We start from the raw sequence: 13552 nt of genomic DNA, 5'->3' as shown, positions 1-13552 counted from the left end.
TCTACATCCTGTTCTATATACAGTGGAGATAACATAAATATATCTGACTTTTTATACAGTTTATTGTTTTATACATTTCAAGTTTATTCAATTAAATAGCCATTTTTAACCATCAATCTTCACTTCTATAAGTGTTTACAGTTCACAAATCTACAATTTCTTTTCTTTTATTATAATTTATTTAATATTTTACTTCATTATTTTGTGAGAAATAAGTAATTTTCATCAGGATAAATAAAGTATCTGTCTGTCTGTCTGTCTATATGTATGTCTGTCTTTCTGTCTGGCTGTCGGTCGATCGGTCGGTCTATTTATATATCCGTCCGTCTATCTATCTGTATGTCTATCTGTCCGTCCATCTATCTGTCTGTCTGTCTGTCTGTCTGTCTGTATGTCTGTCTGTCTGTCTGTCTATCTATCTATCTATCTATCTATCTATCTATCTATCTATCTGTCTGTCTATCTGTCTATCTGTCTATCTATCTATCTGTCTATCTGTCTATCTGTCTATCTATGTCTATCTGTCTATCTATCTAACTCTCCCTCTATATATACAGTGTATCACAAAAGTGAGTACACCCCTCACATTTCTGCAAATATTTCATTATATCTTTTCATGGGACAACACTATAGACATGAAACTTGGATATAACTTAGAGTAGTCAGTGTACAGCTTGTATAGCAGTGTAGACTTACTGTCTTCTGAAAATAACTCAACACACAGCCATTAATGTCTAAATAGCTGGCAACATAAGTGAGTACACCCCACAGTGAACATGTCCAAATTGTGCCCAAATGTGTCGTTGTCCCTCCCTGGTGTCATGTGTCAAGGTCCCAGGTGTAAATGGGGAGCAGGGCTGTTAAATTTGGTGTTTTGGGTACAATTCTCTCATACTGGCCACTGGATATTCAACATGGCACCTCATGGCAAAGAACTCTCTGAGGATGTGAGAAATAGAATTGTTGCTCTCCACAAAGATGGCCTGGGCTATAAGAAGATTGCTAACACCCTGAAACTGAGCTACAGCATGGTGGCCAAGGTCATACAGCGGTTTTCCAGGACAGGTTCCACTCGGAACAGGCTTCGCCAGGGTCGACCAAAGAAGTTGAGTCCACGTGTTCGGCGTCATATCCAGAGGTTGGCTTTAAAAAATAGACACATGAGTGCTGCCAGCACTGCTGCAGAGGTTGAAGACGTGGGAGGTCAGCCTGTCAGTGCTCAGACCATACGCCGCACACTGCATCAACTCGGTCTGCATGGTCGTCATCCCAGAAGGAAGCTGACGCACAAGAAAGCCCGCAAACAGTTTGCTGAAAACAAGCAGTCCAAGAACATGGATTACTGGAATGCCCTGTGGTCTGACGAGACCAAGATAAACTTGTTTGGCTCAGATGGTGTCCAGCATGTGTGGCGGCGCCCTGGTGAGAAGTACCAAGACAACTGTATCTTGCCTACAGTCAAGCATGGTGGTGGTAGCATCATGGTCTTGGGCTGCATGAGTGTTGCTGGCACTGGGGAGCTGCAGTTCATTGAGGGAAACATGAATTCCAACATGTACTGTGACATTCTGAAACAGAGCATGATCCCCTCCCTTCGAAAACTGGGCCTCATGGCAGTTTTCCAACAGGATAACGACCCCAAACACAACCTCCAAGATGACAACTGCCTTGCTGAGGAAGCTGAAGGTAAAGGTGATGGACTAAACCCAATTGAGCACCTGTGGCGCATCCTCAAGTGGAAGGTGGAGGAGTTCAAGGTGTCTAACATCCACCAGCTCCGTGATGTCATCATGGAGGAGTGGAAGAGGATTCCAGTAGCAACCTGTGCAGCTCTGGTGAACTCCATGCCCAGGAGGGTTAAGGCAGTGCTGGATAATAATGGTGGTCACACAAAATATTGACACTTTGGGCACAATTTGGACATGTTCACTGTGGGGTGTACTCACTTATGTTGCCAGCCATTTAGACATTAATGGCTGTGTGTTGAGTTATTTTCAGAAGACAGTAAATCTACACTGCTATACAAGTTGTACACTGACTACTCTAAGTTATATCCAAGTTTTATTTCTATAGTGTTGTCCCATGAAAAGATATAATAAAATATTTGCAGAAATGTGAGGGGTGTACTCACTTTTGTGATACACTATTTCTGCAAATATTTTATTATATCTTTTCATGGGACAACACTATAGAAATAAAACTTGGATATAACTTAGAGTAGTCAGTGTACAACTTGTATAGCAGTGTAGATTTACTGTCTTCTGAAAATAACTCAACACACAGCCATTAATGTCTAAATGGCTGGCAACATAAGTGAGTACACCCCACAGTGAACATGTCCAAATTGTGCCCAAAGTGTCAATATTTTGTGTGACCACCATTATTATCCAGCACTGCCTTAACCCTCCTGGGCATGGAATTCACCAGAGCTGCACAGGTTGCTACTGGAATCCTCTTCCACTCCTCCATGATGACATCACGGAGCTGGTGGATGTTAGACACCTTGAACTCCTCCACCTTCCACTTGAGGATGCGCCACAGGTGCTCAATTGGGTTTAGTCCATCACCTTTACCTTCAGCTTCCTCAGCAAGGCAGTTGTCATCTTGGAGGTTGTGTTTGGGGTCGTTATCCTGTTGGAAAACTGCCATGAGGCCAAGTTTTCGAAGGGAGGGGATCATGCTCTGTTTCAGAATGTCACAGTACATGTTGGAATTCATGTTTCCCTCAATGAACTGCAGCTCCCCAGTGCCAGCAACACTCATGCAGCCCAAGACCATGATGCTACCACCACCATGCTTGACTGTAGGCAAGATACAGTTGTCTTGGTACTTCTCACCAGGGCGCCGCCACACATGCTGGACACCATCTGAGCCAAACAAGTAATCTTGTAATAAATCTACACTGCTATACAAGCTGTACACTGACTACTCTAAGTTATATCCAAGTTTCATGTCTATAGTGTTGTCCCATGAAAAGATATAATAAAATATTTGCAGAAATGTGAGGGGTGTACTCACTTTTGTGATACACTGTATATGTTTATCTATCTCTCTGTCTGTCTATCTGTCTGTCTGTGTATTTATCCATTTATTTGTCTATCTATCTGTCCTTTTTTAACTCTATTTATTAAGAATTTTAAAAACAAACTCCATCACTTTTCTACATGATCACCTTCCGATGCATTTTTCCAGCATCGTACCAACATTTTAATGCCATCAGTAAATATGTTTTTGGTTGAGCGTGTAGCCACTGATGGACCGCTGCTTTCACATTTATGACTGCTTTCACATCATCATCACATGAAAATCTTCTTCCCCTTCAAGCTTCTTTGAGCGTCCAAAAAGGTGGAAATCAGAAGGAGCTAAATCCAGACTATAAGCGTCTCTCAGTCTCTCAGACACGACTGATTACTCCTCCTACTACACCCTCACCGCTTATAACCACAATATAAAAGTAAAGAAAAACTGTGTTTGAAGATCCCTCGTATTTGTACACCTGAACATGAGGTTGCTGGACATCTTGGGTTTTATTATGAAGTTTGGTAGCACGGTGGTTTGGTGGGTAACACTGTCACCTCACAGCAAGAAGGTCCTGGGTTTGATTCCTAGACGGAGCGGTCAGAATCCTTTCTGTGTGGAGTTTGCATGTTCTCCTTGTGTCTGTGTGGTTTCCTCCAGGAGAATAAAAGACGTGCAAAATTGTCCATGATTGTGTTTGATATTAAACTTGAACTGATTGAACCAGTGTGTAAAGTGTGTAAAACATGACGTTAAAATCTTAATAAATAAATAAATGATGGAGTACAAATCCAAGTCACAGAACATCAACTCCTCTAGAAAAGCTCTGGAAGTGTGTCAGTGTTTTAAGATTCTTAATCAACGAAGACCTGACCTGTCTGTATAAACACACGTAATAAAATTCATTTTGGCAAAGTCGTGATGTACTTGGCGTGGAATCAGGTGTTAATATAATGTGCGCCACTCAATCATGTTTAAAATGTAGATAAGAGGTGAGTGTTATTCCTACACACATTTATCTCCATAACTGTAAGCAGCATGTTCAATTTACGGCCGTATAAGAGACCCTTAACATTATTGATCCATAAGGCACCTTTAGCCTGAAGAGTTCTTTATTTACACCCTGAAGAAAAACCCGGAATAACGTCCTTCCCAAAAGACGCTACAACGTACCTCGAGGAGTCGTTTCAATTTTTAATCAGTAGTCATTTTTGTACTGTGATTAATTTCTTGGGGAAATAATGCTTTAGACAGTGAACTACTGAACTCTACTATTATTTAGGAGTCTAGAACTACAGCTAGATGGAAGGAAAGAGGTAAGAAAGTACCTCGCTCTACAAGAGCTTAAAAAAAAAACACAGCCCTTTATTTTCAGATCTAATAAAAATCAAGCATCTGGTGAAAAGTACTCACTGCGGCAAAACTTCTCTCACAATATATACACCTCCTTATTTCTACACTCACTGTCCATTTTATCAGCTCCACTTACCATATAGGAGCACTTTGTAGTTCTACAATTACTGACTGTAGTCCATCTGTTTCTCTACATAGAACCACCACAGAGCAGGTATTATTATTAGGTGGTTGATCATTCTCAGCACTGCAGTAACACTGACATGGTGGTGGTGTGTTAGTGTGTGTTGTGCTGCTGGGGTTTTTAAATACCGTGTCCACTCACTGTCCACTCTATTAGACACTCCTACCTGATTGGTCCACCTTGTAGATGTAAAGTCAGAGACGATCGCTCATCTATTGCTGCTGTTGAGTTGGTCATCTTCTAGACCTTCATCAGTGGTCACAGGACGCTGCCCACGGGGCGCTGTTGGCTGGATGTTTTTGGCTGGTGGACTATTCTCAGTCCAGCAGTGACAGCAGTGTCTGATCCACTCATACCAGCACAACACACACTAACACACCACCACCATGTCAGTGTCACTGCAGTGCTGAGAATGATCCACCACCTAAATAATACCTGCTCTGTGGTGGTCCTGTGGTGGTCCTGACCATTAAAGAACAGCATGAAAGGGGGTAACAAAGCATGCAGAGAAACAGATGGACTACAGTCAGTAATTGTAGAACTACAAAGTGCTTCTATAAGTGGAGATGATAAAATGGACAGTGAGTGTAGAAACAAGGAGGTGGTTTTAATGTTATGGCTGATCAGTGTATACATATTTATATATATATACAGTATATGTGTGTGTGTGTGTGTGTGTATGTGTGTGTGTGTGTGTATGTGTGTGTGTGTGTGCTTACCAACACGTAGCTCGTCTCTCCTGATGCTCTCATTATCGTGCCAATCTATCCTCCTCAATCCATCAGTCCAGCTGTAAACATGTCCATCACTCAGTCCCAGCGCAAATCCCTGAAAAGAGGAACATCAGAGTAATGTAGTGATTTATTTCACTCATTCCTCTCTTCTTATATAGCTAACATCACAACACCAACATCAAGAAGATTCAACCATTTTTCTCTTTGGAAGCCATTCAGAGTCTTGTCCAGTCACTGGATGACTGCAATTCGCTCCAGGTAGATTCCTCCATGTCCACTATGAAACCCTTCAACTCATTCACAATGCAGCTGCCGCCTGGTTTTAAACCAACAAAACACCGCCACATCATCAACAAAATCTATCTATCCTATCCTATCTGTTTATTTAGTTAGTTAGGTAGTTAAGTAGTTAGTTAGTGACATTTCCTTAGAGTTAGACCCTGGAATCACTGGATAATGCAGTAGCCCACGAGCGAAACCCCGGGGTAGATAATAAAATCTGGAGTGAATATTGAATATGAATATCTCTGATCTGCAGCGTTATAAAAGAAGTGAGTTAAGAGACACTTTATAAACCTCCAGCTGCCAAGCCGAGCATCAACACACGACAATAGAAAGGCAGCGGAGGTGTTTGTTTGTGTACACGCGCTTGCAAATGAGAGGCGTCGCTATCGGGTGAGCGATGTTGGAACCGTAATTTACTAGCTTTATATTCCGAGAAAGCAGTGGAGTCTGACCGAAGCGAAATTGCACAATTTATTTAGCAGTAATGATCCGCGAGGAAGGAGAGCGACTTCACAGCGCTCTATTTACGCACGGAGAGAAGAGCTCGGTGTCTGATAATGACGGGCATGACCTGAGAGGGGACCCGTCTGATTAAATCACAGGTGACGTCCGACCAGACAGCGCACACTTCCACACACACCATCACACCTTCACTCCTTCACCCTGCATGGGTGTAATTACAGCGGAACCGATTCACCCTCGCGTGTTTATGAGAGGAAGACGGAGTCGCTGAGAACTTTAGGGTTTAAGTCTCATTACTGGGTTTGAAGATTGTCACCGTTCACCATGAAATTAAAAGAGAAAAAAGCTTTTACAGCGTGATTTAAACGTTCTTTATTTCTAGCATCCAGGTGCGTCAGAGCAGTCAGTCAGCCGCAGCAAGGTCGGTGGATGAGATGGGATGGAATTGCCAAAAAGAAAATCTCCTGGAGCGAGCTATGGAATATGGAGTCTAACAGGCTAAGCTTTATCATAAAGGCCACTTATGACATTCTGCCTACGCCAACAAACTTACACCTGTGGTTTGGCGAGGACCCGGCGTGTTCCTTGTGCTCAGCCCCAGCAGGCCTCAAGCATATTCTTGTGGGCTGTAAGACCTCCCTGTCTCAAGGCAGATACACCTGGCGCCACAATCAAGTGCTGCGTTGTCTGGCCTCAGCCATAGAAGAGAAAAGAACCGCCACAAATGCTGCTCCACTTAATGCGTATCAAGAGGCCCAAACGTCAATAGCCTTTATTCGGGAGGGTGAAAGACAGCCAACCAGAGCCCCTCCCATAATTTCAAGCCTTATGGGTACTGCCAGGGACTGGCAACTGCGGGCTGACCTTGACAAGAGCCTAGTGTTTCCACCGAACATTGCTGTGTCAAGCTTGCGCCCAGACCTGGTGTTGTGGTCCAACTCCTGTCGCCGTGTTTATATCATCGAGCTCACGGTGCCCTGGGAGGAAGCCATTGATGAGGCTTATGAAAGGAAAAGGTTGCGATATTCTGACCTTGCAGCCCAGGCAGAAGAACGGGGATGGACAGTGTTGGTGTGTCCAGTGGAGGTGGGCTGTAGGGGGTTTGTGGCTAACTCCACCATAAGGCTCCTGAAAGAGGTGGGTGTCAGAGGGCAAGCTCAGAGGAGAACCATCAAAGAGCTTGCCACCACAGCTGAGAGAAGTAGTCACTGGCTGTGGGTGCGAAGAAAGGAAATGGCATGGGGTGGCAAAGTGACCACCCAGTTCCTATGCGACACACACCCAGGTCTGATCAGCCTGTGGTGGGCCTGCCACAGAGGAGGGTGTCTTGTGATTAATGGCCGAAACACCTAAAGATACTGGGGTACACAACTGATGATGTGTCGTGTAGGGTAACATCACTGGGTGGTCCTAGCAAGGTCTCAACTGTAACTACTTGGGATTGAAACATCGAGTCCTTTGCCTAACACCTTCCTGTGGCACCTTTAATACCGAACCCACCAAATTCCAGCATTAAGACTCTAATCTTAAATAACTGGCTTTAGTTTCCACATACTCATGACAATACAGGTACATCGATCAGACATAACATTATGACCACCTCCTTGTTTCTACACTCACTGTCCATTTTATCAGCCCTGCTTACCATATAGAAGCACTTTGTAGTTCTACAATTACTGACTGACCACCACAGAGCAGGTATTATTTAAGTGGTGGGTCATTTTCAGCACTGCAGTGACACTGACATGGTGGTGGTGTGTTAGTGTGTGTTGTGCTGGTATGAGTGGATCAGACACAGCAGCGCTGATGGAGTTTTTAAACACATCACTGTCACTGCTGGACTGAGAATAGTCCACCAACCAAATATATCCAGCCAACAGCACCATGTGGGCAGCGTCCTGTGACCACTGATGAAGGTCTAGAAGATGACCGACTCAAACAGCAGCAATAGATGAGCGATCGTCTCTGACTTTACATCTACAAGGTGGACCAACTAGGTAGGAGTGTCTAATAGAGTGGACAGTGAGTGGACACGGTGTTTAAGAAGTCCAGAGCAACTCTCGTATAAGATCCTATAATCATACAACATATACTTCATTAATAATAATGGTGACAATCTGGTCCCACTGTGGTTTACAAGATGTAACGTAAAGCCTCCACAAGAGGGTAATTGGAGGGTAAAAAATATTATTTTACTCTGTGACCCAGGGTATTAAAAATCCAGCACTATATGACCTAAAGTATTTGGACACCCAACCATGACCTTGTTGGACGTCACATTTCAAATGGAAATGATAATAAACGAGTGACGTCTATGGGTCTGTCTGAAAACCTGGCTCTCTCTCTCTCTACATAGATGCATTTTACGTCATCCTACGCTCCTGAGAAGAGGGCGTGTCTAAATTCTTAGATTCCTTAAAATGACCCTACTGAGGCGCCTTAATTCTGAGTGATGATCTCACTGAATAACAAGGGAGTGTCTGATACTTCCTCAGCGCTGAAGGCAATCCCAGCATTCAGTGCAGCACAACTTTTCCCCCAAAAAATGACAAATATGACGGACGAATGCGGAGCAACCAACGAGTTATTTTCTTAATTATACAAGTGTCGTTTATTTGTAAAGGGACAGTTTAACCGTTTTCGGTACACGGAGGAAGACGTTAGCTGGAGTGCTAGCGGGTTGTGTTGCCTCAGCTCATTGTTTTGAATGGCCTGAGGCTAACTGTGTTAGCTTAGTAGGCTAAAAACTAAGTAGTGCGTCTAAATAATCTGCCTTACAAGACAGGGTAAGGACCTTGCTTAGTGACTGCACAGCAGAGCCTGGAATGGAACCCACGATCTTCTGATAGCTAGCTCAAAAGCTCTACCCACTAGGCTACCACTGCCCCAAATTATCATTTAACATCGGCAATACCTAGAAATAACGTCCGTAATGAACAACATGTACGTCTCCAGCTAATTAAAGGACCCTAAAGAGACTAAACTACAAGAACTGATACCATCTCGTCATACCAGCGCTTGACGTCCTCTTTCAATTCACTCACTTGAGCTGGAGAGCTTGTGGTCAGTCTCAAGTTTAGACCATCCAGCAATGAGTAATTTCTAATGGGTTTATTTACAGCAAGACACTCGATCAATAGTAGAAAGAAAAAACCCACACAGGTCTCCGGAGGACAGAGCCGGTCACATTTGGTTTCTTTTTTTAAACTAAATCAGAGCCGCCAGCGCGACCACTTCAGAGAGGCTTTAAACAAAAGCCTTGTGTGAGGAGATGTGTGTTTGTGCACAGGGGGGTAAGTGCCAGTCCTCCTGAGGAAATGCCATTCGTCAGACGGGTGCTGATCCCTCACTAACCCCGTCCACCCCGAGAGTCCCGACTGACTGCACAACATACCCAAAAAACTCACAGTGAGTCACATTACTGCACTGCACACAGTGAGTCACATTGCTGCACTGCACACAGAGAGTCACATTGCTGCACTGCAAACAGAGAGTCACATTACTGCACTGCACACAGTGAGTCACATTACTGCACTGCACACAGTGAGTCACATTACTGCACTGCACACAGAGAGTCACATTACTGCACTGCACACAGAGAGTCACATTACTGCACTGCAAACAGAGAGTCACATTACTGCACTGCACACAGAGAGTCACATTACTGCACTGCACACAGAGAGTCACATTACTGCACTGCACACAGTGAGTCACATTGCTGCACTGCACACAGTGAGTCACATTGCTGCACTGCACACAGTGAGTCACATTACTGCACTGCACACAGTGAGTCACATTGCTGCACTGCACACAGTGAGTCACATTACTGCACTGCACACAGTGAGTCACATTGCTGCACTGCACACAGAGAGTCACATTACTGCACTGCACACAGAGAGTCACATTACTGCACTGCACACAGAGAGTCACATTACTGCACTGCACACAGAGAGTCACATTACTGCACTGCACACAGTGAGTCACACTGCTGCACTGCACACAGTGAGTCACATTGCTGCACTGCACACAGAGAGTCACATTGCTGCACTGCACACAGAGAGTCACATTACTGCACTGCACACAGTGAGTCACATTGCTGCACTGCACACAGAGAGTCACATTACTGCACTGCACACAGAGAGTCACATTACTGCACTGCACACAGTGAGTCACATTACTGCACTGCACACAGAGAGTCACATTACTGCACTGCACACAGAGAGTCACATTACTGCACTGCAAACAGAGAGTCGCTGAGGTTCTTTCTGATAGAATAAATGTTTACTGTGGTTCTACTTTAATGAAAACCTCCAGTTTTCTAGATTCAATAATACTGTAGGTGCTGAGAAAAGAAACCAGGTCGTACTCATCATCCGAAAATAAAAGGACGTCTCACTCACTAACTAAATAATCCGACTGAATGTGAGTGTTTAATTTATTCATATTATTCATTCATAAAGTCGGCACATCTGAGATCTCATTTATTTAAACAAATATCATCCACCATCTAAACTAAGATGTGTGTTTGTGGGGGGGGGGGGGATATTCAACCCCTTAATAATTATATTTTGTCATGATTTTAAAACCTACTGCTAGTCTATAGGACCTAAAGTTGGGTTACAACATAATTAAAATGATAACTGGGACTTAGGGAGGTGGACATTAAAACCACCTCCTTGTTTCTACACTCACTGTCCATCTTATCAGCTCCACTTACCATATAGAAGCACTTTGTAGTTCTACAATTACTGACTGTAGTCCATCTGTTTCTCTACATGCTTTTTAGCCCCCTTTCACCCTGTTCTTCAATGGTCAGGACCCCCACAGGACCACCACAGAGCAAGTAATATTTGGGTGGTGGATCATTCTCAGCACTGCAGTGACACTGACATGGTGGTGGTGTGTTAGTGTGTGTTGTGCTGGTATGAGTGGATCAAACACAGCAATGCTGCTGCTAAATACTGTGTCCACTCACTGTCCATTCTATTAGACACTCCTACCTAGTTGGTCCACCTTGTAGATGTAAAGTCAGAGACGATCGCTCATCTATTGCTGCTGATTGAGTTGCTCATCTTCTAGACCTTCATCAGTGGTCACAGGAAGCTGCTCATGGGGCGCTGTTGACTGGATATTTTTGGTTCGTGGAGTATTCTCAGTCCAGCAGTGACAGTGAGGTGTTTAAAAACTCCAGCAGTGCTGCTGTGTCTGATCCACTCATACCAGCACAACACACACTAACACACCACCACCATGTCAGTGTCACTGCAGTGCTGAGAATGATCCACCACCTAAATAATACCTGCTCTGTGGTGGTCCTGTGGGGGTCCTGACCATTGAAGAACAGGTTGAAAGCGGGGAAACAAAGTATGCAGAGAAACAGATGGACTACAGTCAGTAATTGTAGAACTACCAAGTGCTTCTATATGGTAAGTGGAGCTGATAAAATGGACAGTGAGTGTAGAAACAAGGAGGTGGTTTTATTTTATGGCTGATCAGTGTAAGTAAATACCAACCAGAGATTCAAGTGTTCAGGGTGTATTAAAACCATGATGAACACTAAGAAGCTGCTCACAATGGCTGAGAGAGGAGATCATTTCACTGCACCAAAAGAGCAAACCTGCCTGGTTTTGGAAAAAAGTCCAAATATTTATCCAGAGGCCTTAACAGTCTCATCAGGACAACAAAGTAACCCCCCGTGTTACTGTAAAAGACTTGCAGGATGGCCGGATGAAAGCTGGGACACGTGTGTCAGTGGCCGCCACAATAAGATCACTAAACAATCAAGGACTTCATACCTAGCCTCCATGACGGTGAAACACGCTAGCACACCAGAACTGACATTTCGAACCTGTTCATACAGGGTGGGAGCCGAACGGGACCTCATAACTGATGCAATTACGACCTCTGCTGGCTGACTGATGGTGCCTGCACCGAGTCGAAGAAATAATGCATTGATCAGTGTGTGGCTCTCCGTACACAAAGCTGATCTGCATATGAACTCGCTTAGTGCAGGTTAAAAGATGCAGTCGGGTACTGCACACGTGTCGGAGGGGGCGTGTGTCAGTCTCGCTCTCCTCAACCAGGGTGGAGATCAACATCAGTAGAGAGGAAGCGTAATGCAGTTGGGTAACTGGATAGCATTTATATTCTGTCTGTGTGGGTTTCCTCTGGGTGCTCCGGTTTCCACCTACAGTCCAAAGATGTGCAGTCAGATTCATTGGAGATGCTAAATTCCCCTAGGTATGTGTGTGTGTGTGTGTGTGTGTGTGTGTGTGTGTGTGTGTGTTTGCCCTGTGATGGACTGGCCACCAGTCCAATGTGTTTCCTGCCTTTCGCCCAGTGAATTGGACCCACTGCGACCATGAATAGGATAAAGGACAATTGTGGCTGGGCACTGATGTTGGTCAGGAAAGCTTCAGTCGATGTTCCGGTTCATCCCAGCGCTGTTCAGTAGGACTGGGGTGCAGGACACTGGGGTTTTTTCTTCATGTCTTTATAGAGCTTGCTTTTTGCACAGGGGCACAGTCATGCTGGAACAGGATAGGACCTTCCCTAAACTGTTACTGCAAAGTTGGAAGCATCTAATTTCCTTTATAAAACAAAGCTGTGATGACTGGCTTGCATCCGCAACCGAATATCAGTGGTGACGTGATCTGTAATAACGCACTCGCACCCGCGCTCCATCGCTTAAATATAACACAGAGCGCCATGCCGCGTCGTAGAAAGCGGGCGGCGCTACAGTCCTCCTGTTATTTTGATTAATGAGAGCTCTGGCTGTTTGGCCTTTGGATAACGACGTCCTCTGTTCAGCATCACAGTCACATCCGAGCGTATTGTTCCCTCTAAATAAGCACATTACAGTGTGTGTTTCTTCAGCATCCTCATCCTCACGGGCGTCTGCTAATTCATCCTGCGTGGTTTATACTTGCATATAAAAGTGTTTGTTTTCATTATCGTGTGAGACGCACGAGAGGCCAAATTCTGCCACATTTTCTACATATGATAAATGACCGAATGTACGTGAACACCTGACCGTTAGCTTGCTGGACATTTCATTCCAAAAGCGTGGGCATTATTATGAAGTAACCTCCCGCCCCCCTCGTCCCCCCCTGCAGCCGTCTACTAAGAAAAAACGACATGAAGGGTTTTAAGTCAGGACCACGTGAAGGCCAAGTTAATGTGAAGGTTTTTTGACTGCTTCGGCATCACTGGTGATTTTTTTGTCCACGTACATCAGCACTTTGAAGGACCGAGTGTTAAAAGTTCATTTGTAATCATACTGGGGCTTTAATTTCCTTCAAGATCAATAAAGTATCTGTCTTTCTGCTGGTATGTCTGTCTGTCTGATTATTTATCTTGATTGTCTGTCTATTTGTCTGTCTGTCTATCTATCCATCTATCTGTCTGTCTGTGTCATTCTATCTATCCATCTATGAGTCTTTCTATCTGTCTATCTATCTGTCTGTCTGTCTATTTATCTATCTATATGTCTGTCTGTCTATCTATCTGTCAGTCT

General features: G+C 44.2%; 1 protein-coding gene across 1 annotated transcript in view; it reads right to left on the bottom strand.

Moving 5' to 3' along the window:
- Nucleotides 1-13552, bottom strand: part of galntl6 (polypeptide N-acetylgalactosaminyltransferase like 6) — a 180321-nt gene that overhangs the window by 131209 nt on the left and 35560 nt on the right. Inside the window, exon 3 of the mRNA XM_062994766.1 lies at nt 5275-5383. Coding sequence (XP_062850836.1) covers nt 5275-5383 — 109 coding nt within the window. The remainder of the gene's footprint in view (nt 1-5274; nt 5384-13552) is intronic.

Source organism: Trichomycterus rosablanca, chromosome 5 (assembly GCF_030014385.1).
Source record: "Trichomycterus rosablanca isolate fTriRos1 chromosome 5, fTriRos1.hap1, whole genome shotgun sequence".
NCBI lineage: Eukaryota > Metazoa > Chordata > Actinopteri > Siluriformes > Trichomycteridae > Trichomycterus > Trichomycterus rosablanca.
Note: the sequence above shows the minus strand (reverse complement) of the source record. Positions and strands in the feature narration are given on the sequence as shown.